Raw genomic sequence first — 25381 nt, 5'->3', positions numbered from 1 at the left:
AAAAATCCAATTATAATCTCTCTCTCTCTTTCTCTCTCTCTCTTTTTTTAGAAGAGCCTTGTCTGTTTTTTTAATCCGTCCACTTCATAACCTAATGGATTTGACCTCTTCCTATTGTGATGAATAGGAACATTTTATGAAATTAATGTGGTTACAATGACAACAGCATCCATCAAACCAAATTAAACCTATTCAGAGCAAGACTTTATCAACTTACTGAAAAGCTATGTATGTCACTATTGCAACTCCCAGGAAAATGGAGGAGATTCCACATCCAATGTATGTTATCAGCACTAATATCCGTTCATTCACTGCATCCATTGCAGACCTGGATAAATCCTAGGAAATGCAATATGTTGTATTTTATACGTTTGCCAGAGCAAGTTTATGGTAAAATGCTTCCAGGGCTCACCAACAGGAGGTTCTCAGGATATATAGCATCTCTACTACAGCTCTTATAAAACCAGAGTATGTGGATGAATATACAATAAGACTGTATATTGTTTGTTGAATATGCTTAGTGCAACTTACTGTGTACAGGTCATGGAGAGCCATCAACAGCACTGGAAGAACATTTAGTCCTTGGCTTTATTGTCATTAACATGTTCCACACTTAAAATGTAACCAAACTAATAGATGTGAATTTGGGATGCAAAGTGAATCATTATTTGAACTAAGCGTCCCAAAACACTACACAGAACATAAAAAAAAAAAGAAATGTTCCTTTCCCTTAGGCCTTAAATAACTTTCATAAAGTTGAGAGACAAAATGGACCTTAGAGATCACATAATCCGGAAATTTTCTAACCTGAAGACCATAAAAGACCTGAAATGGCATGCAAAATCATTTGACCATATGTGTGCATTGTTCTGGGGAGAAGGTCCAGGCTTTCCTCAAGTTATAGAGATTCATGAATCATAAAAGGCTAAGAAGCACTTGTCTTACCCTGGTTATTCTCAACTAGAAGCAATACTGCCCCTCCCCCCGGGACATTGGCAATGTCTGGAGACATTTTTGGTGGTCATGCCTGGGGAAAGGGCTACTGGCATCTAGTGGTTAGAGAGGTCAGGGATGCTGATAAACATCCTACCATGCACGGAACAGTCCCCCACAACAAAGAATTATCTGGTTCAGAATATTAACAGTGCCAAGTTTACCATGAGTCGGAGAAATAACTCGTGCACAACACATTCAGATGGCAGTATATAGTATATATAATAAAGTAACTCAAGAGAACTAAGAAAGTACTCAGAGAGGAGTAAAGAAGAAGGAACACATTTGAGAGCCATTTTCTTTCTTTTCTTTTTTAAGTAAACTCTGTGCCTAACGTGGGACTTGAACTCCTAACCCCGAGATCAAGAGTCAGGTGTTCTTCTGACTGAGCCAACCAGGTGCCCCTTTGAGACTATTTTTAAGGAAAACTCAGCAAGTCCTCATGTTAGGGAGGGCCATAGGGAACTAAAGAGATGGAAGAGTTAACTAATGATGACTGAAGCTCTAAGCCTGAATATGAGACTTGATGAGTCTTGTTTGGTTAAGTAGCGCAAGAATTTTAAAAAATATATCTTTCCTACACTGCAGTCTGACAATTAAAAAATTTAATGACCATACCCTTTGACCCAGCAATTCTTCCATCAATTTATCCTATAGAAATAGTTACACCAGTGTTAGAAGAGAAATGAATAAAAATGTGTATTACAGCATTGTTCATAATGGAGAAAAACAGTAAACAGTAAAACTAAAATGCCTGCATATAGGCATTGTAGAGAATTCTATAAAGGTATTTTGAAAATTGAAGTAGATAGATATGTATTTGCCTGAAAGGTGCCCCATTGTATTGTTAGTGCCAAGCAAGTGGTAAACAGCGTGAATAATTTGATCCCATTTTTATAAAACAAAAACATATTTTGGGGCGCCTGGGTGGCTCAGTCGTTAAGCGTCTGCCTTCGGCTCAGGTCATGGTCCCAGGGTCCTGGGATTGAGCCCCGCGTCGGGCTCCCTGCTCGGCAGGAAGCCTGCTTCTCCCTCTCTCCCTCCCCCTGCTTGTGTTCCCTCTCTCGCTGTGTCTCTCTCTGTCAAATAAATAAAATCTTTAAAAAAATAAAAACATATACACATAGGAAAATATAGGAATATATACACATAGGATAATGTGTATGTAGGATAATAGGAAAATATACACATAGGAAAAAAATGTGAAAGGATTTACAACAAGGTGTTAAAGGCAGTGATCTCTTGGGAGGGGGATTATAGGGACCTTTTCTGTAATGTTTGAATTTTGAGGAGCAGGCATTACTTTTATAAGGAGAAAAAGAAATATTTATTTCAATCTGCTCTACTTTGGATGAACAAAGAGGGGGCTTTTTTTCCACTCACATGCCACTTTTCCATCACAGTTCACCCAGGTATTTCTGGTCTGTAATCTAATAGAAGTTGTCCAAACTCTATCAAGGAGTGATTAAGAGACAACTCACCATTAAGACTCCAAAATGGGTGAGGTGGTCACACTGACAGATTGTGTGATTTACGTTCGTTTCCTTTACTTTACAGCCTGATGAATTCCATCCACCTTGCCCATCTGCAGGAGACAGAAGGGAATTTCAAAGCAATTTTGTTTTTCTCAGAAATGTTTAACTTTTCATTATATGCACCTTCCGAGCGTGTGTTCTAATTAGTATTCTTTGTTAAGAGAGCAAGATAGAGGTATAGTTGAACATTGAAATCAAATGAAGTCTAATAGGCAAAATTGACTTTTGGGGGACTTTGTGCATGGCATACCTTCTTGGGCTCTCACTTCCTGTTCCCGCACTGGAACTCCTACAGATTAGGATAGACTCTAATCATGAACAGAGTCCTGCCACCATGCTGGAGGGACAGAGTTAGGACTGTTTTCTTAAGTAGCACAAATAGGAAACAGGTAGATCTAGAACTTTCTGAAGGACATGAGCTATGGAATCTAGGCTGACATTTGGGCCTGCTTGGTGGCCCTGGAGTAAGCATCTGAAATGACCAGCACGAGCCAGATCACAGTCTGTCTGTCACTCCTTAGGGCCAATTAAAGCCTCTGGTTTACTTGACACTTGCCTCGTTTCTCACTCCTGAGTTTATTCAGGGTTCTAAAACCAACCTCCATACCTCTGCGTAACCTGTAGACCTCAGATACTAGACCAGATGTAGAATAGAACCACCAGGGTAGCACTAGACCAGAGAGGTTATCAAAATGTCAAAATTTGTCCATCCAGGATAACTCCATAGATTCCAGAGGCTCTGGATCCATGGACAGAGGGTGGGGGCAAAGGTGTCAGTGACAAGGCTCATCATTTTGCAGGAACCTTAGCCTGGGATACTTGGAGAGGACCAGGAAAGGACGTGCTATCTCTGTCGTAGGGAAGGAGTGGTAGTCCCACGGGAGGAGAATTTCCTTTTTCTCCCGCAATTTCAAGGATACTGAAAAAGGAAAATTTCCCAGGCAGAGGGGCACGTAGCCACTCCTGGCATTCCAGGGAAAATAGATTCTGGGTGGGAATACTTTGAGATTTGGCCATATCCCTGGAGATTCCAGTGGAGAAGGCAAACTGAAGAGGAACCCATTCAGCGATCCCCATCCCAAACCCCTTCTCTTTACTGTCCCCAAAGACTCAGACCTAGCCAAGCAGGAAGGGCCCTTCGAGATCAACCAGGAAGTCTTATCCCTTCAATGAAAAGATAAAAAGATTGGGGCCCCCCCAAGAGAGTAAATGGACTCCCCAGGGTCACACAGTCAGCCTAGACGAGAAAAAAAAGGAGGAAGATAGTAGATGTTGCAAATTTCCATGGGAAAACACAGATGAACAGCCAGGTGTTCATTTCTCAACTTGCTTCAGACAGCTTAAGGCTACTCTGCACTGGGTCTTCCAAATTCCCTTATGCCCGAGTTGTATGATTTTTCTGATCCCCCAAATAAGCATCTTATCAAAGAGAAAGGCTTTTTTTTTTTTTTTTAACCTCCCATGCCGTAACTAGATACAAAACTCATATTCATATCTTGGTCAGTCAGAGTTCTCTGTAGGATCTGGTAAGACAGTATAGCTCCCTCTCATCCAACTGCCAACTAGGAAAATGGTCAAGGGCAAAGGCTCACTGAGAGCTGAAGACAAACCTTGCTAAGAAAAATACTTACTGTTACTCCCAAAGTCCCAAAAGGCACAGGGAACCCAATCAGAATTCTGGAAAAAAGAAAAATCAGAGGTAAGCACCTCTCCTTGTGATAGTTACCACACGATGGCAACTACACACAAGTGTTTTCTTCTCGATGTTTCTACAAACGGTAGACACACACACATGCACATACACTTGGACCATCTGCAAGTTGGTTTTAAGACTAACCCCAAGTGACTTGGGGCTTATAAGTGAGAAAACAGCATACTACTGCATGGTGGTCTAGTATGTGTCCTTTAAAATATTTGGTAGGGACATCTGGGTGGCTTAGTTGGTTAAGCGTCTGACTCTTGGTTTCGGCTCAGGTCATGATCTCAGGGTCCTGGGATGGAGCCCCGCATCAGGCTCCACACTCAGTTGAGAGTCTACTTCTCTCCCTCTCCCTCTGCCCCTCCCCGTGCTTGTGTGTGCTCTCTTTCTCAAATAAATAAAATCTTTAAAATAAATAAATAAACAACCAAATAAATAAAATATTTGGTAACATAGGAGTAATCAGAGCTTCTTCCAGATGTGCGTCTGCCTTTGTTCCATGGACTTTCCTCACAGCATGGCCCCCAAATGCCAGTCTTCGCTCCTGCCTCAAATGAAGAAAACGGTCTGCCTCTTGGCCCTAAGCCAGAGAAGCTATTGACCTCTCAGCACTTGCTGAAGGGAGAAAAAGAGCAGCAGAAGCAACTGAACACGCTGATGCAGTACAAAATGAAATAGACTCATGAACAACCCAGTGTGGAGATCTTGAAAGTAGAACAGAAACATAACAAACTCCACCAACCATGTTTTTCAGAAGAGGTCGGAACTGATAGCCCAGATCTCCAATTTAGGGGTAACAACACTTGTCAACCATCCACAAGTGTTTGCACTGCTCAGGGAGGAGGATGGAGAGAGGCTGAGCTGAAGTGACAGAATTTGAAGATATTAAATCAGGTAGGTTACAGGATAGATTTTTATTTTGATGAAAACCTTTACTTCGAAAATAAAGTTCTCTCCAAAGAATTTCATCTGACCGAGAATGGTGATTCGTCTTCCAAGTCCACTGAAATCAAACGGAAATCCAGAAAGGATTTGACGAAACATTTAAGTCCAATGCAGAATTGAGCCAGCAGGAGGAGACAGCATGAGGAACCAAGGCTTCTTCCCCTGGTTCCTTGACCATTCTATGCAGGTGCAGATGAACCAGCAGAGGTCATCAAAGATGATATTTGGCCAAATCCGTGACCACACTACTTGGCTCCCGATATGGATGATGAAGGAAGGGAAGGAGAAGAAGATGATGATGAAGAAGGAGGACTGGAAGATATTGGTGAAGGAGAGGAGGATGAAGGTGACGGAGATGAAGGAGAGGATGAAGGGAGGTAGATGAGGAGGAAGAAGGAGAAGCCGAGTCATGGAACGCCGATGGATTCCAACCTTCCTTTTTAAATTTTCTCCAGTCCTTGGCAGCAAGTTGCAGTCTTTTTTTTCCCTTCCTCTTGTGCTCATTCGCCGTTTTTTCAAGTCTCTTTTCTCTCTGTCTATACCATGGTTCTCAACTTATTTTGGGGGGAAATGCCTCAAGCAGAACACAGCGGAGAAAGAATCTCTACCCTTTCTGTTCCAAATTCATTTTTATCCCTTCTTGTATCAACACAAACTTTCTGGAATCAACACCACCGTACTCTGTGGGAAATTCTGCTCCCCTAGGTCTGCTGGAAGCTGGAGGGTGTGGGGCCCCTGTGCAGTAGTGCCTAGAGTTCCCCTTTTCCTCCTTTTTCTGGATATTGGGCTCTATGTGATTACAGCGTCTCTATGTGAGTATGGACAGTTAGCATGGACCAACATGCATCAATCTACTTTCTCTTGGTTAAAAAAAAGAAAAATTTTTTTTAAAAATGGGGTTATAGGGGCACCTGGGTGGCTCAGTCAGTTAAGTGTCTGCCTTTGGCTCGGGTCGTGATCCCAGGGTCCTGGGATCGAGCCCCGAGTCAGGCTCCCTGCTCAGCGGGAAGCCTGCTTCTCCCTCTCCCTCTGCTCCTCCCCCTGCTCTTGCTCTCACCCTCTCTCTCCCGCACTCTCTCTCTTTCTCAAATAAAAAAATAAAACCTTTAAAAAATAAAAATAAAATGAAATTTTAAAATGAGGTTATAGAAGATCAGCAAAGGGTGGGTTTGAAATGTTTGGGTGGGTTAAGTGGGCATTCTGACAACATGGCTTCTCCTCTGACATGTTTAATTGTGATGTTTAATGGAATTCCTTGCAGTTTAAGATGACACTTTTAAAATAAAATTCTCTACTAATGATGACTTGAGCCCTGCCACTCGATGGGAGAATTAGCAGTACCTGTAGGATCTTATTTGGAATTGACATTCTCTATTGTAACTTTGTTCCTGTTTATTCTTAAAAAAAAACTTTTTGTGTGTGTCACTGGAAAGGAAAAATGATGCTCAGGGTTTTCTTTTTTGAGATTTTATTTATTTATTCGAGAGAGAGAGCAGGAACAGGGGGAGGGGCAAAGGGAGAGGGCCAAGCTGACTGAGGGAGGAGCCTGACATGGGGCTCGATCTCAGGACCCCAAGATCATGACCTGAGCCACAGTCAGATGCCTAAACGACTGAGCCACCCAGGTGCCCCAAGATGATGCTCAGTTTTAAATGTTAAAAGTGTACAAGTTGCTTTGTTACAATAAAACTGAATGTGTACACACACACACACACACACACACAAATATTTGGTAACATAGGAATTTGCTAGACCCTCCTGGTGCAAGGTCCAGGAGGAGGCTGAATGGTCAGGGCAGGTCTGATGTGGGGTAGGTGGTCCTTGCAGAACTTTGGAATTTGGGGCTCACAGCTGAGATCAAGCTTTATGGATACAAAGTGGAGCTGCTTGCTCATTAGGCCCAGGGAGCATTCCTGGGGCCTCACTAGCTCCTACAATCTCCAGGGAACTGGAGGCAATGAGAAGTTGGCTGTTGGGGGTGCTTGGAGAGCCGAGGCCCATGCTGGAATTGAGAGATCTCACCCATCTAACATGTTTCATGTCGTATCTGTTTTGTCTTCTCTCCCTCTCCCACCCTTCTTTCCTCCTTCCTAGAATTATGACCTGTGAAAAATATGCTGTACCATCTGGTCATTTAGATTGGGAATGAAGGAAGCTAGTAAGACTTCACACTGGACATACATTAACATCAAAGAATGGAATAGTAGTTCATTCTTATACTACAGCTAAATTTGATCATTTAGTAATATATACCATATGTTATGCCATATGACTACGGTTTTAATTCGTTGGTGATAATTAATACATATTTTAATGCTCTTCGTGGCAATTGAAAAGGATCAAAATGTTCAATTATTTTAAATTGTTTGCCTCACTCAAAAACAAATGGAATTAAATATCACTTAGTGTAATGGGACAACCAAAAGATCCACCTGCCCTAGTCAGTCCTCTGCCAATCTGTCACAGTGCTGGAAGCCCACCGTTACTGATCCCTTTAAGCGATGGCATTATTTCTAGAAGGCTTCAACTACAACACACTTCTACTGCCCAAAATGGGGCGATCTTCTTTAAGTCTTAGAACCACATCTGTTAACTAGCCCATTTTTTAAAAGATTTTATTTATTTATTTGACAGAGAGAGAGAGAGGGAGGGAGAGAGAAAGAACAAGCAGAGGGAGAGGGAGAAGCAGGCTCTTTGCTGAGTAGGAGCCTGATGTGGGGCTCGAACCCAGGACCCTGGGATCATGACCTGAGCCAAAGGCAGATGCTTAACCCACTGAGCCACCCAGGCGCCCCACTAGTCCATTATTTTTAACAGGAAGTCCAAGGAGGGGTTCAGAGGCCTTCCTATTCTGAGATGAGAATGGGTATAGTACCTGGTCTCCTTCAACATGTTGCAGATTGATAACCACTGGCTCAGCCAAGTTTTCAATGGACGTATCTGAAAGGCTGGCACTCACCACGAAGGTGCCTAGTGCTTTCGTGGCGCTTCCGGTCTGTGGGTGAAACATAAGGAAGAGGAGTTCAGCTCCTAAATTTCCAATGTCTTGCATGTCAATAATCAGTTCAGAATTACTAATGCATGGCCGGAGGCACAGAAATATGGAAAATAAAATCACAGCTGAAAGGAAATTTTCATTTGTATTCATTCATTTATTTTTAAGATTTTATTTCTTTTTTAAGTGAACTCTACACCCAACTTGAGGCTCGAACTCACGACCCCGAGATCAAAAATTGCACGCTCTTCTGACTGAGCCGGCCAAGCACCCCTGAGAAAAAGTTTTTAGAGGTCATTTAGCTCGTCTCCTGTCTTCGCATAAGGTCTCGATTCTACCAAGCTACAACAATTCACTAACCCGAGCCCCACATCCAAATATGTATTCAGCAAGCACCGGCTTTGTTGCTACCTTGTTGTTACCTGCTACTCAGTACCACACTAGCAACAAAGTGAAACCATTCCTTACTTTGATAACTCTGAACCCTGACATTTCACAGCTTATCTTAGCTCCAACCCCTAACCACCCTTACTTACTTTTAGGGGGCCCCTCCTCCTCATAAGAAACATAAATTCATCGTGGGTTAGTTATAAGCCACCGCCTGGTTCATCTCCCCTGACGTTGGAAGCAGGTGGATAAACATTCAGGTTGAAGTAAGTTTCTGAGGACTGTCATCTCCTCCCTAGGGGACCATGAACTCTGAGGTCAGAGCAGAGGCATCACGTGGCCTCATGTCCCCTGCATGGCCAAACATACAGCAAGTATTTCGTCTTGCACCCAGAGTGAGCCAGTTACATTGTTAGGTGCTTTCCACATACGCCGTCTTTAGTCCTCAATGAAACAATATAGGCATTTTCTGGAAAAACAGAAGGTTGGGGAGGCTCAAAGACTTGGACAAAGATCACACAGCTAGTGCATGAATGGGCAGAGATGCTTCAGAAATGGTGGTTCCAAGGAGATCAAGTAGAATGTAGCTGTTAGGATGTGGCGCTTGCTAATTCACAGGGCCAAAGTGCCACAGGCCAAGGCCCCAGGGGGCGAGGCAGCTGGGAGACTGCCTCTTCCCGGGCACATGTGAAGAGACAAGAGATGAGGCAGGTGCAGGACAGGAGGGATGGGAAGCAAGTCCTCTGAGGACTTGCCAAGGAGGCCTAGATGAGGTGAGCTTAGATGACGCCCCCTGCAGAGTCTGCTGGGCCACTTTCAGAAGATGCCCAGCGCTCCTACTTCTGAACCCTGAATCCACTGAGAACTGGCTAACTGTGAACATAGCCTGGGGCTCCGCTAGGAAGCTACTCACTTCTGGTTCCTGACCAGCTCTGTTCATTCAAAGCCAGCCTGGTGGCTCCACGCTCCCTTCCCAGAGGAATTCCCCTGTGGTAGCCTGATGCAGAGGTGGATCTACAGCACAATCTGGTGGCAAGGGCCCCGGCTGACCATCCAAAGACCAAGTGCTAGCCCAAGCCCTCTTGTTCCTTGAAAGTCTCTTCCCCTCTCTGGTACACTGATAACAGGAAGAAAAGCGGACCAGGTGATATCTAACAACCCTCTCAACTTAGTCTAAGAGATACAGTTTTCCGGAGTGGAAATGCCAAAAGAGGGGAAACACACAGCAACCCAGGACTTAATTAACCTGTCCTCCGGCTTAATTTCCGTTTCGTACAAAATGGCGGCCATGCAGGAAAAGGCGTTAAATCATTTCTCTTCCACTCCTTGGCTCAAGGCTCAAGTTTTGCCTGTTTCACCTCTGAACATTTTAGGGAAGTTTCCTCCGCCGGAAGCACTCCTCCATCCTTTTATCTCCTAGCTTCTACTCAACCTCGGGTTCCAGCCGACATCTCCCTGGGCCTTTCCTGACCTCCCTGATCTTTCCTCTATGCTCCCAGAGCCCCTGTGCTAGAGTGTACTTGCCCAGTGTTCTGTCCTTCTCCTGGAGGCCAGCCGCTCGTGGAGGAGGGAGTATGTGTTTTCCAAGAGTGGCATCTTATCAACAACTTTTTTCTCAAGATTTTATTGATTTAAAGATTTTTTTATTTATTTATTTGACAGAGAGAGACAGCAAGAGCAGGAACACAAGCAGGGGGAGGGGGAGAGGGAGAAGCAGGCTTCCCTCCGAGCAGGGAGCCCGATGCAGGGCTCGATCCCAGGACCCCGGGATCATGACCTGAGCCGAAGGCAGACACTTAATGACTGAGCCACCCAGGTGCCCCTCAAGATTTTATTTTTAAGTCATCTCTACACCCAACGTGGGGCTGGAACTCATAACCCCGAGATCCAGGGTCACCTGCAACACTGACCGAACCAGCCAGCCTTCCCTTATCAACCATTTTTAAAGTAAAATGTTGCGGTGGCAGTGAAGATTTTGATCAAAAGATATCAGAGGAAGCAGTGTGAAGGCGAGTCTGTGAGACTTGGGACTTAGGGGAAAAGGTAGTTAGAGGGTGGCATCTCTTATAAGTACCTCCTCCGCAACAATCAGTGGCACAGGACCCAGGCTCAGGTCATCCCCTTCAGAGCTAGAATCTGTCAGTTTCTGTTCTGCCCCTCAGACCGAAAGTTCCAGGAGGGCCCACACCATGTCTCTGCTGCTTGCTGTTGAATCGCCAGCACCCAGCACCACACAAGACACAGAGCAGGATTTCGATACGGATTTGTTGGCTGAATAATAACTGTGTGACTGACTGAATACATTGTCCCTTCCCCTCTTTGAGTCTCAATATCATCATCGGTAAAATGAGATGGGCCACTATGAGTTACAAGGGCCCTTCCAGTTCTGAATGTGATGTCAGGCTACTTCTAATCCATTATCTGGCACTATGACGTCTGTAGGCTAATTTTGGCAAAGATCTTTAATCCCCTCCAGTGGAAGATGTTAGTGAATAAAAATTACTTATTAGGTGTGAAATCTATGCAAAATCAGTTTATCTTTTAGTCTATGCAAAAGACACAGCCCTCTCAAGAAAGCAGAGAAATTAAGACAAAAATAATGGTATGTCAGATGATAACAGAAATTTCAAGTTAACCAAAAGGGTCAGAGTGCTATGAACCACATTCTTCGTTTTTATTAAAATTTTTGTTCATTAACTGTCTTGTCCCAGGTCTTGCCAACTTTTTTTTTCCATTTAAAAACAAGGCTTAATAAATACATATCCACTGAAAACATGTTGGGTACCTAGCCCTGTGCCAGATGCCATGAAAATAAAACATGTTTGACCCACGACATCCACCACAATCCACTTAGGGAAACCAGACTAGTGACTAGATGGGTATGGAAGACAAGAATGCAAGCATGGGGTGGGGAGGAAAGCAGGGGCTCATGAACTCCACGCAGGCTTTCTGGGTGGGATTTGAGCTGAACCCACAGGAATAAATAGAATGTACAAAGACAGAAAGGGGAGCCACTAGAGAATTCCAGGAGAACAGAACATCCTACAGGTATAACTGGAGACAATGTGTTATATTTGAGTTGGTATGTGGTATATTTAAGTTGGCCCAGTGCAATCTCCCTGCAATAATTCTGTGAATATTTAACCATTATAAATTCATTCCTTTGGATAGCCTCTCTAGAAAATGAAAATACACAGGGGTGTTAACGTATGGATCTCTGAAATACTTGAACTTTGGAGTCAGACAGCCTGGATTTGATTACTAGTTATGCCACTTCTTAGCTGTGTGACCTTGAGCAAAATCACTTAGCCTCTTTGTCTTAGTCCGTTCGAGCTGTTAGAACAAAATATCAGATTGAGTGGCTTCTAAATAACAGAAACTTCTTTGTCACAGCTCTGGAGGTTGGAATTCCAAGATCAGGGTACCTACATGGTCAGGTTCTGGTGAAGGCTTGCTTTCTGATTCAGAGCTGACAGCTTCTTGCTGCATCCTCACATGGAGGAAGGGTCAAGCAAGCTCTCTGGGGCCTCTTGCACAAGGGCACTCATCCCATTATGACGGCTCCACCCTCATGACCTCATCCCCTCCCAAAGGCTTCATCTCCTAATAGCATCATCTTGGGGGTTAGGATGTCAGTGCATGAATTCTGGGGGACACAAACATTCAGACCATAGGACTCTTTGAGTCAAGGTTTCTCATTAGCAAATGAGGTAATAAAGTGTGAACCTGAACAATTAATAGTGATCATCAACCATTTCATGCTGTAGCTCTGACAGCTGTCTTTCCAACAGCTAGATGAGATGGAGTGGGCCAAATGAATGAACCTTTTATCAGGCAGAGCCCCCAAAGAGGCAAATAATAATAGCAACGCAAATAGCTACCTGGTGTTTATGACGTGCTAGGCAGTGTTCTAAGCACTTTATATATATTAACTCCTTTAATCCTTAACAGCCCAGTGAGGCACTACTATCATCCTAGTCTACGTCAGAGCAAACTAAGGCCCGTGGAGGTTGGGGGACCTGCCCAAGGTCCCGCAGGTAGACTATGGCCTAGCCGGCTTTAAATTCAGCCAGACCGGCCCCAGATCCATGCCCATAACCACCACATCATACTGCCTCTGGGTTTTAATAATGGGTAAGGACTGGAGCCCTCAGAGAAGGTTCTGTGGAAGCGGTGGGAAGGAGCAACAAATACTCGAGGGCAAGTGTCCTACTGGACACCGCTCAGCTTCAAATGAATTGGCCCAAAAAAATGGGCGTGGAGGCTTTGAGGAGCCAGGGGAGATTTGGGAGGAAAGCATGAACAAGTTGAAACCACACTCATCAGGAGGACTCGCTGTCCTCTTTTGGTTTTAAAACATCTTGAGGCCTCTGTTTGGTCACCATATGATCCTTAAGGTCCCTTGCAAAGCGGAGAAGCTGTGAAAATTAAAAACTGGGGAACATCATTAAAGAAGACGTTGATTCATGTTGAGGACCAGGGGTTGTGCCAGGAGACTTGCAGAATAAATCAGAGAGCATATTCTAAAATAAACAGAACATCATGAAAATAGCAAGAGCTCATAATTACAATGAGTCACCATATGTCAGCTCATGACAGTTTCCAGAGGCAAGAACTTACCTTAAAGAGTGAAGTTTGGCCAAAAAAATTAAACAAGATGGTCTGTAAGTTGCTGGGAGGAATTCTCTCCCTCAGTGATTTAGGCAAGTATACGGAAGCCAAAATCCTTCCCAGAGGGACCTCATCCAGGTAAATCTGCCAAGACAAGGTGGGAAATGGAAACTGGAATCATCACCCATGAGCCCAAGTCCCCCTTTCTCACCCCAGCACCAGCTGCAACCTCCAGACCATCCTGCTGTAAGGCTGGAGGGTGAGAACTGCACATATACATACACACACATGTACACACACACACACACACACAGCCACACATACACTCAGATCACAGGGCCAGATGTGACCAGGGTGCACACACACGTACACACATACACACATACACACACACACACACACACACAACTTTTTCTTCCCAAACTTATCTCTGGCCTACTTGCACCTAGGTATGCATAGAGGTGGAAAGGGGAATGATGAATCAGGCGATTTGCCCTGATTCTTGGAAATAAAGACCAGTCTTTGAAAGTAGACCCCTCTTCACCCATATAGTTCTGAGAGGAAAAAAAAAAATGGAACAAAAAACCAATACAGTAGCATTAAGCATTGCTCCATATTTTATTGGGCAATGCTTTTGTTGAAAAGTAAGGCAGGGAAGTGAGGCAATAAGGCCTTGGGAATTCTGCTAGAGGCTCACTAGGAGGAAAATTTGCTGATTTGATTGGTAATAGTACTTTATAAGTATTAGAACATTTTTGAGAATGACAGGGGACTTTACCAGTAAACTGGGACCACAGTTGTAAACCCGGACTCTTCCAGGCAAAACAGGGTATATGGGCACCCTTACATGCCCTTCTATCAGCTCTGAAATGTATGTTGTATGATGATATCAGGAAATGGCAGCTCAGAGAGGCTAAGTGACTTGTCTAGGGTCACACAGCTGGGTTGTAGTTGAACAAAGATATGTGCAATTTGGGCCTCCATTTTCTCCATTATCCATGTGGCCGATCAAGGAACTACTATCTAGCTAGCTGTAGAGGTAGGGGACATGAGAGTTTATAATATTTTCAAAAATTATTTGTGAACCCCAAAGTCACGACTCTTCTGCCAGCATAAATAAACTCTGCTAAGTACCATGCAGAAGTTCTGATTTTTTTTAAGATTTTATTTATTTGTCAGAGAGAGAGAGAGAGAGCATGCACAAGCAGGGGGAGGGGCAGAGGCAGAGGGAGAAGCAGGCTCTCAGCTGAGCAGGGAGCCCGATGTGGGGCTCCATCCCAGGACCCTGGGATCATGACCTGAGCCGAAGGCAGATGCTTAACCAACTGAGCCACCTGGGCGGCCCAGAGAAGTTCTGATTTAGCTTTAACATGTAAGCAGTTTGGTACCAAGAATGTGATTGGGGTTGGTGGACTTGCTTCTCCCCCAGAGTCTATAATAGAAAACTCCATATGGGGGCGCCTGGGTGGCTCAGTTGTTAAGCGTCTGCCTTCAGCTCAGGTCATGACCTCAGGGTCCTGGGATCGAGCCCCGCATCGGGCTCCCTGCTCCGCGGAAAGCCTGCTTCTCCCTCTCCCACTCCCCCTGCTTGTGTTCCCTCTCTCGCTGTGTCTCTCTGTCAAATAAATAAATAAAATCTTAAAAAAAAAAAAAAAGAAAACCCCATATGTAACCAAAATACAATGGGCAGTCACCATCTGCCTCCAACATTGCTGAGGAGCTCAGAAGGGACTTGACCCTCCTGCATGTGACAACTATACAAACCAACCGCAACTCGAAGGCACTGGAAAAGGAACAAAAGCAGGCCGATTCTGGACCAGAGTCAACACGTGGAAAAAGGTTAACATTACAAGGTGAGTTACTTGTTTTTACAGCCCTTAACCTGATGGCAAGGTGAAACTAATGTGAAGAACACTCAAAATTCTGACAGAAAACCTGCAGTCTTAGTGGCATGAAGAACCATAAAACAAAGGTCAGGGTGACCATAGCCTGTCACCGGAAAGTCTGCGGGGGTTGGGGGGGGGAGGAACAGGGAATTGTGGGAAGGAGAAAGCTAGAGAGGAGGAGCCAAAATTCTTTTTTTTTTTTAAAGATTTATTTATTTGAGAGAGAAAGTGTGTGGGAGAGGGACGGAGGGAGGGCTGGGGGAGGGGCAGAGGGAGGGGTCGGGGAGGGGCAGACAAGCAGACCCCACACACACACCCGGCAGGGAGCCCTGCTGGGCTGGATCCCAGGACCCAAGAATATTGACTTGAGCTGAAGTCAGACAATTAACCTACTGAACCACCCAGGCACCCCATCAGTAGGAGACAAAATTCTGAGTATAAACTCTGCCTGGCCTCTGAACCATCAATGTACAAGACAGACTCCAACTAAGGATAAAGGAACTTACCTGAGATTTAAGCTGCCATCTAAGAGAGTCACTTGCCTGGCATAACAAAAGTCAATAGTCTTCCGAAGAATATAGTGGAATCCAGAATTTCCACAACATAACATCAACAACATCCAGGACATAATCCAAACTTATCCCATGTGTGAAGGAAGGATGAGTGTGACCCATTTTGAAGTGAAATGACAATCAGTGGAGATCAACCTGCAGATGACCCAGATATTGGAGTCAGCAGACAAAGATTTTTAAGCAGCTAGTGTAATTATGCTCAGGTATTTAAAAGAAAATATGCTTGCAATTAAAGCAAAAAGAGGAAATAACAGCAGAGAAGCAGGCAGAAAAAGGACAAAATGGAAATTCTAGAACCAAAAATACAATATCAAAAATTTTTAAATTGCACTGAGTCGGTCCAAGAGTAACATGAAGATGACAGATGTCAGTCAGCTTGAAGAGAAATCGGTAGAAATTACACTATCAGAAAAATAAATAGTAAAATGATTAAAAACATTAACATAACCCCAGGGACCTATGGGGCAACATCCAAAAATCTTGACAAAAAGACATGTGATATCACTCCACTTAAAACTTCAAAACATGGTGATACTATTCTGCTTAACACTACAAAACAAAGGGACACCTGGGTGGTTCAGTCAGTTAAGTGTCCAATGCTTGATCTCGGCTCAGGTCTCGATTTCACTGTGATGAATTCAAGCCCCATATTTGGCTCCATGCTGGGTGTAAGTAAATAAATTTATTCCTAAACATTTTATGTTTTCTGATGCTGTTGCAAATGGAATTTTTTAAATTTAATTTTCCAATTATTTGCTGCAAGTATATAAAAATAAACTTGATAGTCTATATCTATCTCTATTTATCACCTAGGAGTAAGTACACTTGTGATGAGCACAGGGTGATGTATGGAAGTGCTGAATCACTATATTGTACACCTGAAACTAATATAACACCATATGTTAACTGAATGAAAATAAAAACTTAAAATAATAAATAAATTAATAAATAAACAAAGTACAAAACACTGCTAAGGGAAATTACAGTCTACCTGAGTAAATGTTCCTGGATGAGAAGACTTAATATTACTAAGAAATCAGTTCTCCCAAAATTAATCAATAGCTTCAACTCAATCCCAATCACTTTCAACACATTTCTTTTTTGTACAAATTGATAAGCATGTTTGAAAATTCCTATGGACACGGGAAAGGCCTAGAATAACCAAAGCTATATTGAGAAAGAACAAAGTTGAAGGACTCACACTACCTGACTTCAAGACTGGAGGAATCAAGACAGTGTGATCATGGTGTACGCATCTATAAGAAAATTAATGGAACAGAATAGAAAGTTCAGAAATAGACCTACATCTGCATGATTGATTTTTTTGTCCAAGATGCCAAAGCAAGCCAAGGGGGAAAGAAAAGTCTCAATAAATGGTGCTGGAGTAAGTGAGTATCTAGATGGAACAAAATGAACTCCAAAGCATATGCTACACCATACCTCCTCACACCATACACAAAATTTAATTCAATTAGGTTTATAGTCCTACCCATTAAAGCTAAAACCATAGATCTTTGAAAGGAAAGCATCGAATATTTTCATCACCTGCTGGTAGGCAAAGATTTCTTAAACAAGTCACAGGTTGTTTATAAAAGAAAGAACTGATAAATTATACCTCATCAAAGGTAAAATTTATGCTCATCAGTAGACACCAGTAAGGGGGCACCTGGGTGGCTCAGTCAGTTAAGCATCCAACTCTTGATTTCATTTCAGGTCATGATCACAGGGTCGTGAGGTTGAGCCCCACATTGGGCTCCGCACGCAGCACAGAGTCTGCTTGAGATTCTCTCCCTCTCCCTTCGCCTGCCCCCGACTCACTCTCTCTCTCTCTCTCTCTCTCTCTCTCTCTCTCTCTCAAGAAAGAAAAAGACACCACTGAGGAAATGAATAGGCAAGCCACAGAGGAAATATTTTCAAAGCATATATCTGATAAATGCCTTGTATCCAGGATATATAAAAAATACTTACAACTTACTAAGAAGACAAACAACCCAGTTTAAAAGTGGGCGAAAGATTTTAACAGATGCATCGCCAAAGAAGATTCCCAAATGGTCAATACAAAAATGAGGGGCGCCTGGGTGGCTCAGTCGTTAAGCGTCTGCCTTCGGCTCAGGTCGTGATCCCTGGGTCCTGGGATCGAGCCCCGCATCGGGCTCCCTGCTCGGCGGGAAGCCTGCTTCTCCCTCTCCCGCTCCCCCTGCTTGTGTTCCCTCTCTGGCTGTGTCTCTCTCTGTCAAATAAATAAATAAAATCTTTAAAAAATGAAAAATCAAACTAATGTAGCATTGTGTGTCAACTATACTTTTATTTTTTTTAAGATTTTATTTATTTATTTGTCAGAGAGAGCACAAGCAGGGGGAGCAGCAGAGGGAGAGGGAGAAGCAGGCTCCCCGCTGAGTAAGGAGCCCGATGTGGGACTCGATCCCAGGACCCTGGGATCAAGACCTGAGCTGAAGGCAGACGCTTAACCCACTGAGCCACCCAGGCGCCCTATACGTCGATTTAAAAAAAAAAAATGAAAAATCACTCCATGATCCACTTTGGAAAACAGCATGTTAGGTTCTTACAAATTTAAACTTACATCTTATGAGCCAGCAATCCCTTTCCTAGGTATTTACTCAAGATATATGAAAACATATGTCCACACAGAGACTTTTACATGAATGTTCAATGCAGTATTTATCGTTCATAATAGCCAAAGACCAGAAACAATCCCAATGTCCATCAGCAGGAGACTAGACACACGATCTTTGGTATATCCATACAATGGAATATTATTCAGTAATAAAAAAGGATGAACTATAGAAACAAAAGAACGCTACATGCAAGCAGTCTTATATAAGACAGTACATATTTTATGATTCCATTTATATAAAGTTCTAGAACAGGCAAAACTATGGTGGCAAAATATCAGAACAGTGGTTGCCAGGGGAGGTCGTAGTTGTGGGGATTGACTAGGAAGGGGCAGGAGGGGAATTTTAGGGGTGACAGTAATAGTCTATGTCTTGATGGGGCTTTGAGTTACACAGATGTACACATCTGTTAGAATTCAGAAAATATATACTTAGAATTTGTGCATTTCCCCATATGGAAATTTTATAATTTTTTAAAACAGTAAATTAAAAAAAAAATGGTGCCCCTCCCAAATTGTCTTCTGCAGGGGTTGGCGGCCTGTGGCCTGCCAAAGGCTGGGGTATCGTGGTGTGATGGAAAGGGCCCAGACTTTAAAGCCAGACAGACATAAGTTTGAACGCTGGCTCTGCCATTAGGCTGTGTGTCCTTGAGCAAGTTATTCAACTGCTCTGTTTCCTTATCTGTACAGACAGTAGCTCAGTGCCCCAACATCCGGAAATGGTAGCTAATAATAAGGTAACACGTGAGATGATTTCGGGCCACAGGGCCAAAGGTGGTATCATTGCTCACCTCACAGACGCCATTCCAACCGAGGTGTTAGGCTACTGAGGGTTCTATATGAATCGTTCACTGGGATATTTATATTTTCATAAGGTCCTCTGAAGACTAAAACCTTTAAAAAGTATCCCCTCTCTCTCCCAAGGAGTAAGTGAATGAAGACTTGCCTGATCTGTTCTCAGTTCCCCGAGCTGGACTCACCTCAAGGTCTGCACCTTCTTCATAGGAGCGAATGCCGAAGGTCACGCCTTCAAATGTGTGGTCCACCCGCAGGACGGCCAACGCCAGCCTGTCTGCCATCAGATTTGCTGTCCTCCCAGAAAACTCCATCTTGTGACCAGCACGCTCGATTGTCCTCAGAATTCTGCAAGGAGAGAAGAGTATTCCTACCACTTGAATATAAGGCCCGTTCTCCTCCTGAGATTTCCTCAATGTAAGACTTTTCCTTCAGTTTTAATCACTGTCTTTATATTGTTTAAGGGATTAGGAAATCAGAGTGCTGGCTTTGGAGTCAGACAGGCTCAGGTTTGAGTCTTAGTTCCTCTAACGTCTAACAATAACGTGGTCGAGCTCCTGTTTACTCACCTGCAAGCCAGAGGTAATCCTAGCATTCCTCTCTCGCAAGGTGGTTCTCAAGATTAAATGACATTATTGTATGTAAAGCCAGATGCTGCATGGCCTCATAAGCCAAGAAATTTGGATTTTATTCTACGTGTACCAGAAAACCACCGAGGGGTTTTAAAAGCAAGAGAATGACATGATCTGATTTGTGCATGCAAAGATCCTTCTGGCTGCCATGTAGAAGAAAGACCATAGAGAAGAAAGTGCAGAGGTGGGGATCCCAGTTAGGAAGTTACTGTAGAAGCTCAGCGGAGAGGTGTGAGGCTGGGGCTAGGGTGGTGGTGATGGTGGGGATGGACACAAGTAGATGGGTTCGAGGAATATTTCAGGGATTAAAAACCTCACATCCGGTGCCTCCTACAAGACTTGATTACTGGTTGGCTGGGAGGTAGAGGGAGGTAACTAGTATTATTCCTAAAGCTTTTTGCTTGAACACTGGGCGGATGCATTTTATAGATATTGGGGGAGCACCCAGGACGGGGAAAATAGAGTGGAGGTTTGGTTTGGGGCAACTATTTACTTGAAATGCTGCTATGATTAATGTTGAATTAGAATTTTGCAATGTATTCCTTCACAATTGGGATTCGTGTGGGACGACCGCATTGCACTGTACTAACTCAGCTTTCCAATGCATAGCCACCCGACCTTGACAATTTGGGACTGTATGCAAAGGAATGAATAACAAATATTATAAAGTTTTATGAAATAACTTATTTTACCAAAGCATTAGGACTTACTCATTTCTCACTTCATGCAGATCAGAGGCTGAATTGTTTTGTTTTCCCAAAACAGCATTGATTATTTGTAATATAATCTGGGTTAGATTCATACTTATCTCATCACATTGTGAAATATCAGATACTTTAGAAACAATAATCTTTGTTTCTTCTTCATCCAGAGTGGGGGATGCATTTATTAAATTTAAAACGTGCTCTGCAACATCATCCACATTCTCTGGGGAAAGAAAATTGAAATGGAAAACCTGCATTATTTAGTCTGGGGCCATGCTGGTCTGCTTCCTTCCCTTTAAAAAGTAGAGGCAGTCAAATGCAAATATCTACCCAGGCAGCAAAATTTACAATAAAAAAAAAAGGCTGGACCTCAATTTCTACAATAGGCGGAGTCCCAGAAAATAGCACATAAGTCAAGTTTTTATTCATTAAATTCTTTTTAAAATACACCAGGGAAACCTTTTTGTCACCTAAGATTATCTTGCAATTAGATTCTAATTAAGTTAAGACTTTTGAGTATTGGATTGAGTTAAGTAGATCCCACCTGTACTAAAATATCAGCAAACACTCAGTCTGTGTTTTCATAATCAAGGGTGGTGATGATATTTTTCTGTCAAGAACCAGCAATCACAGAAAAAAAGCAAATATGGACCACATATAATAAAGAGCAATTTCATTTAGATTTTTTTTTTAGAGAGAGAGTAAGAACAATAGATATTAACTCGCCCACTTTTTTCTTCACTTTTTATTATGGAAATTTTCAAACATGCACAAAAGTAGAAAGAATAGTATAATGAATCCCCATGTACCTCATGAATCACCTAGCTTCAACAAGTGTCAATGAAGAGCTAATCTTATTTTATCTACACTCTCACCCACTTTCCCCCAACCCCAGATTATTTTAAAGCAAATCCCAGACATACCATTTTATCTATAAATACTTCAGTATGCATCTCTAAAACAAAAGACCTCTGTTTGTCATAACCATAATGCCAGTATTTGTTAAACAAATACAACACAAATTAGATTTTAGTTCAATATGACCCATATAAAGCTAAGTTCCTTGTGGTGCTCTCCTAGCTTAAAGCACTCACATTTAAGTCCAGTAACCGAAATATAATGGACAATAATCGAGAAATACAATCCATTGAGAAAAAGTCCAGAGAGAGATTATATTCATAACTTAACCTGGGTTACATTACAAATAACCAAGTCTGTTTGGGAAAACAAAATAAATTCCCATAAACATCATCCTCTCTCTCTCTCTCTCTCTCTCTCTCTCTTTCTCCCTCTCTCTCTCTGCAAACAACTCTCTGCCCTTGTCAATGTAAATTAAGCAATCTTAACTGAGATTCTCTCAATTCCCACCCGCCCCCTTCACCATTACTTCAATCTGCCCAACCATGGCCTACCTAGGAACTGAGGTAGAAGAAAGGGGGAGGTTGAACAAGGTTGTAATTATTTCTAAATTAATATTTTGTCCTTGTTACATCTATCTTCTGGTCAGTTAAAGAAACTGAGAAAACAATAAGACAGGGGATGGAAGAAAAATATAGTGCTCTCATTCACCAATCTTTCTATCGTTCTTATTAAATTTTCAGGCTTTGCTGTAAATGGGATAGCCAGAGAGGCCTACCTGGAGTCATTCTTTGGGCCTCGGTGGTGTGACTTTGCTTCCTGCAGAGTCCCTGCTGTCGCAGGAGGAAAGTAAACAATAGGCCAATGGGAGACTATATTGTGGAAAGTAACTGTAGACTTTTCATCTAGAGTTATATGGTTTTTAAGTCAAACTCAGGACAAATTACACGCATTGTATAAAAATTCTACGTCCTCGAGCCAAAGCAGTAAAAGGAATCCTCCCTTCTTCGTTGTAAAATAAATAGATCTCCCATTGCTTGAAAGAGTTTCAATTAATCTGCCAGTCATTGCAGCCATCAAAACAATAATCATATCTGTTATTGACTGAGCAATTTCTATGAGCCAGTATTGGTGTTGTCTACAGCTGCATAACAAACTACCCCCAAACGTAACGACTTCGAACAAGAATTCATTATTATCCCTCATGGTTCTGTGTGTTGACCAGTTTCCGCTGAGCGGTTCTGATTTAGGGTCTCTCGTGCAGTTGCGCTCAGATGGCAGCTGGGACTGGAGTCATCTGAAGACTCGACTGGGCTGGAAGTCCGAGATGGCTCACTCACATGGCTCGCAGTTGATGCCCACGGACCAGTCAGTTGGGGCTCTTGTCCTCTGGGGGTCAGTTGAGGCTGTTCCCGACACATGGCCTTTCCCAGTGGCTTAGGCTCAGTGGTATGCTGGACACAGCCTGTGGTATAACTGGAGCCAGCTGGTATCAACTTGTCAGAACGAATTCTTAAATTTTCAGGAATTTTATGAGCTGGTTATTAAACACAGCCATTATCAAAAATTAAATTACATCAACTTTTAATTAAATAAGCTATATTAAAAACAATGGTGATACCCAAGACTCATCACTTCCTAATGAGTTTGCTACATTTTAGTAATCTATGCTTTGGTGATTATTTATATCTACAGTATCTGTGTATCTCTTACCAACTCCATGTTCAGTAATTGCATGTTGTAGTTTGTATTCAGCCATCAGGGGAGGATTACACCAAGGAAATCAGCAAGTGCAACAAAATTACCTTTTTTGGCAGAGCTGGTGGTTAAACATTTTCCAGGCTTCTTATAGCATGCTGTCTGGGTTCTGAGATCATACAAGAGAATGGAAGCAGAAATTTCTAGTCCCCTTATACATATATTCTTCAATTTAACTGTCACGATAGCCCTGTGTGACGGGTACTAACATTATTCCCTTTATACAGATTAAGAATTTGTGACACGGGGGTCCTAACCCAGATTTTAATCCAGGCCTGTTTGATTCCGAAGCTAGTGTTCTTTGATATCACTTTCTACTACAGCATCTGTGCTTTGTCCCTTTTCCCTACAGTTTGGGGGTTGGAACAGCTGTGCTTTGCAGTCCTTCTCCCTGACATCCTGGGAATTATATTGTTCTCTCTCCACCATGCACTATCCTGCCCAGGCAGCGAGATGGACACACCCAGGAGACAGCTTTGTGAAAAGTTCCAGCCAACTTCATTAGAGTGTGATGCACCTTCAGTATTTTGGAGGTTACAAAGACAGGGCAAAGCAAAGAACCCACAGACCTTTGAAATAAGGGTACCTTTTTGAACTCTGCGATATTAAGGAGTTACGTGAAATGAGCATTTAACTGGGGAACTGACAAGTTTTTCTCCAACCAAGATATCTAATGCTTGTCAGCAAGATTGAAGGCTAAAGAAAAATTGTTTCAAAGTGAATGCATTTTCTTTCCCTTACATTGTACTCATTTTTCATTAAGCTCCTAACTTACAAGGAGAAGCATTCCTCCGAAGCTAATAAATTTGATAATTTATTTTCAGTTATATACATTAAAGCCACCATGCAACTGTTCTCATCCTCTGCAGATTTTTTTTTCATAAAGTGACTTCTGACAGTTAATTTTCTAAAAATCCTAACTCAGTGCAATGCTTTTCTTATTGTTATGGTTGTTTAACTTTTTCTCCTAAGGAGAAAATTCTATTATCGTGTCTAAGAAAAATGTGTCGCTCAGAGGAGGGAGGTCAGCATGAAACACAGACCTCTCTAACTCACTGCCTGCTTGCTTCAAGCTGCAACCCTCCATAGTGACTCATGATTTTGGACCTAGAAACCATCAGAGCCATGCTTACTTTTCTAATTCTTCTAGATATTCCTTGGCAAGGATCTCAAATTTCCATCTTCTGCAAGGAAGACAAGTCTGAGGAGTTCACTGCCTCAAGGCAATTCCCTGGCTGTCCTGTGCCTCAGTTTCCAACTAGTTATCATGGGGGGGGGGGAGCTTCTCATGGTAGAGCTACGCCTAACAAGGTATGTATAGACTGAGAGTTGATGAGGGAAACTTAGGCATGCTTTCAAAACACCGATAAAGAAGGGCAGGACTTCAAGAATAGCACTGTAAGGAGGGGTTGGGGAAAAGTTCACCAAGAGCAACCTCTATTACACTTGTCAAAATTAGCAAAGACAACCACTCAAAGTCTCTGGAGGTTGATCTTCCAACCAACTGAGATGCATTTAATCAACAAAATCTATGGACACTTGGTCAGTACAGTGGGAGGCCATGGCATTTGGGCTAGGAAATGCACCCATCTCCCAGAGCTCTGCCTTGTGGAAAAATTGCTCTGTTGGGCTAGGCAGCTGAGTGGTAGTTACCACCTCCCCCAGGTCCCTGGGGTAGAAGAACTATTCTGAGTGGATTTGAGAGCCAGGGGACCTTGGAAGCTCCCATATTTCTGGCTCGCGTCTGTGGAAGATCCCTACTGGGCAGTGGCCGCAGCTGAGTGCCAGCAGCAAGTCCCCCTTCCCCTCAAATTCAAACACAGCCCCTGCTCCATAGGGAAAACCCTGGTGAAGCACCTTGTGAAGGACACATTCATCACCCCACCGTCTCCCAAGCTCTTGCCCCATGGGACAGATATTTTTTTCACAGAGAAGGGTGGGAGAAAGCCTCAAAGACTGGCAATACTCTGCCCCTGCCAAGGGGATGGACTATAATGGGATCAGACTATGGAGCAATTTATGCCCCAGGGTTTTGTCAAAAACAACAGAGCCATCAGCTAGCAATTAGGAGGCTAACAGCTGGGTGTGATACTGAGAGAGAGGCACGCCATCCAGAAGCTCAGCAGGGAGATCGGAGAAAGAAACCGAGAGAACCTAGCTAGAACCACAGTCATCCTTGGTAGTCAGGGAGAATGGGTACAAGACCAAGGCTGCATCTTCTAACGAGAAGAATCAGAAGATGTACACTGCAGGGACAATAGAGTTTACCAAACTAGTCCAGCTAATGGTATCTTTTACAGAAATAGAAAAAGCATCTAAAATTCATATGGAACCACACACACACACACACACACACACACACACACACACACACACACA

The 25381-nt window shown here is 43.0% G+C and overlaps 1 protein-coding gene and 1 pseudogene across 1 annotated transcript in view; one reads left to right on the top strand and one right to left on the bottom strand.

Moving 5' to 3' along the window:
* ADGRG4 (adhesion G protein-coupled receptor G4) overlaps window positions 1-25381 on the bottom strand; it is an 82183-nt gene that overhangs the window by 18377 nt on the left and 38425 nt on the right. The window contains 7 exon segments of the mRNA XM_025861561.2: window positions 218-339; window positions 2475-2578; window positions 4160-4205; window positions 8048-8167; window positions 13175-13309; window positions 19236-19398; window positions 20393-20609. Of these exon segments, the coding sequence (XP_025717346.2) occupies window positions 218-339; window positions 2475-2578; window positions 4160-4205; window positions 8048-8167; window positions 13175-13309; window positions 19236-19398; window positions 20393-20609 (907 nt within the window).
* Window positions 4745-5553, top strand: LOC112815501 (protein SET-like; annotated as a pseudogene).

The sequence above is a fragment of the Callorhinus ursinus genome, unplaced genomic scaffold (assembly GCF_003265705.2).
Source record: "Callorhinus ursinus isolate GAN/ISIS: 27379988/994484 unplaced genomic scaffold, GSC_fseal_2.0 scaffold64, whole genome shotgun sequence".
In the NCBI taxonomy this organism is placed as follows: domain Eukaryota; kingdom Metazoa; phylum Chordata; class Mammalia; order Carnivora; family Otariidae; genus Callorhinus; species Callorhinus ursinus.
Note: the sequence above shows the minus strand (reverse complement) of the source record. Positions and strands in the feature narration are given on the sequence as shown.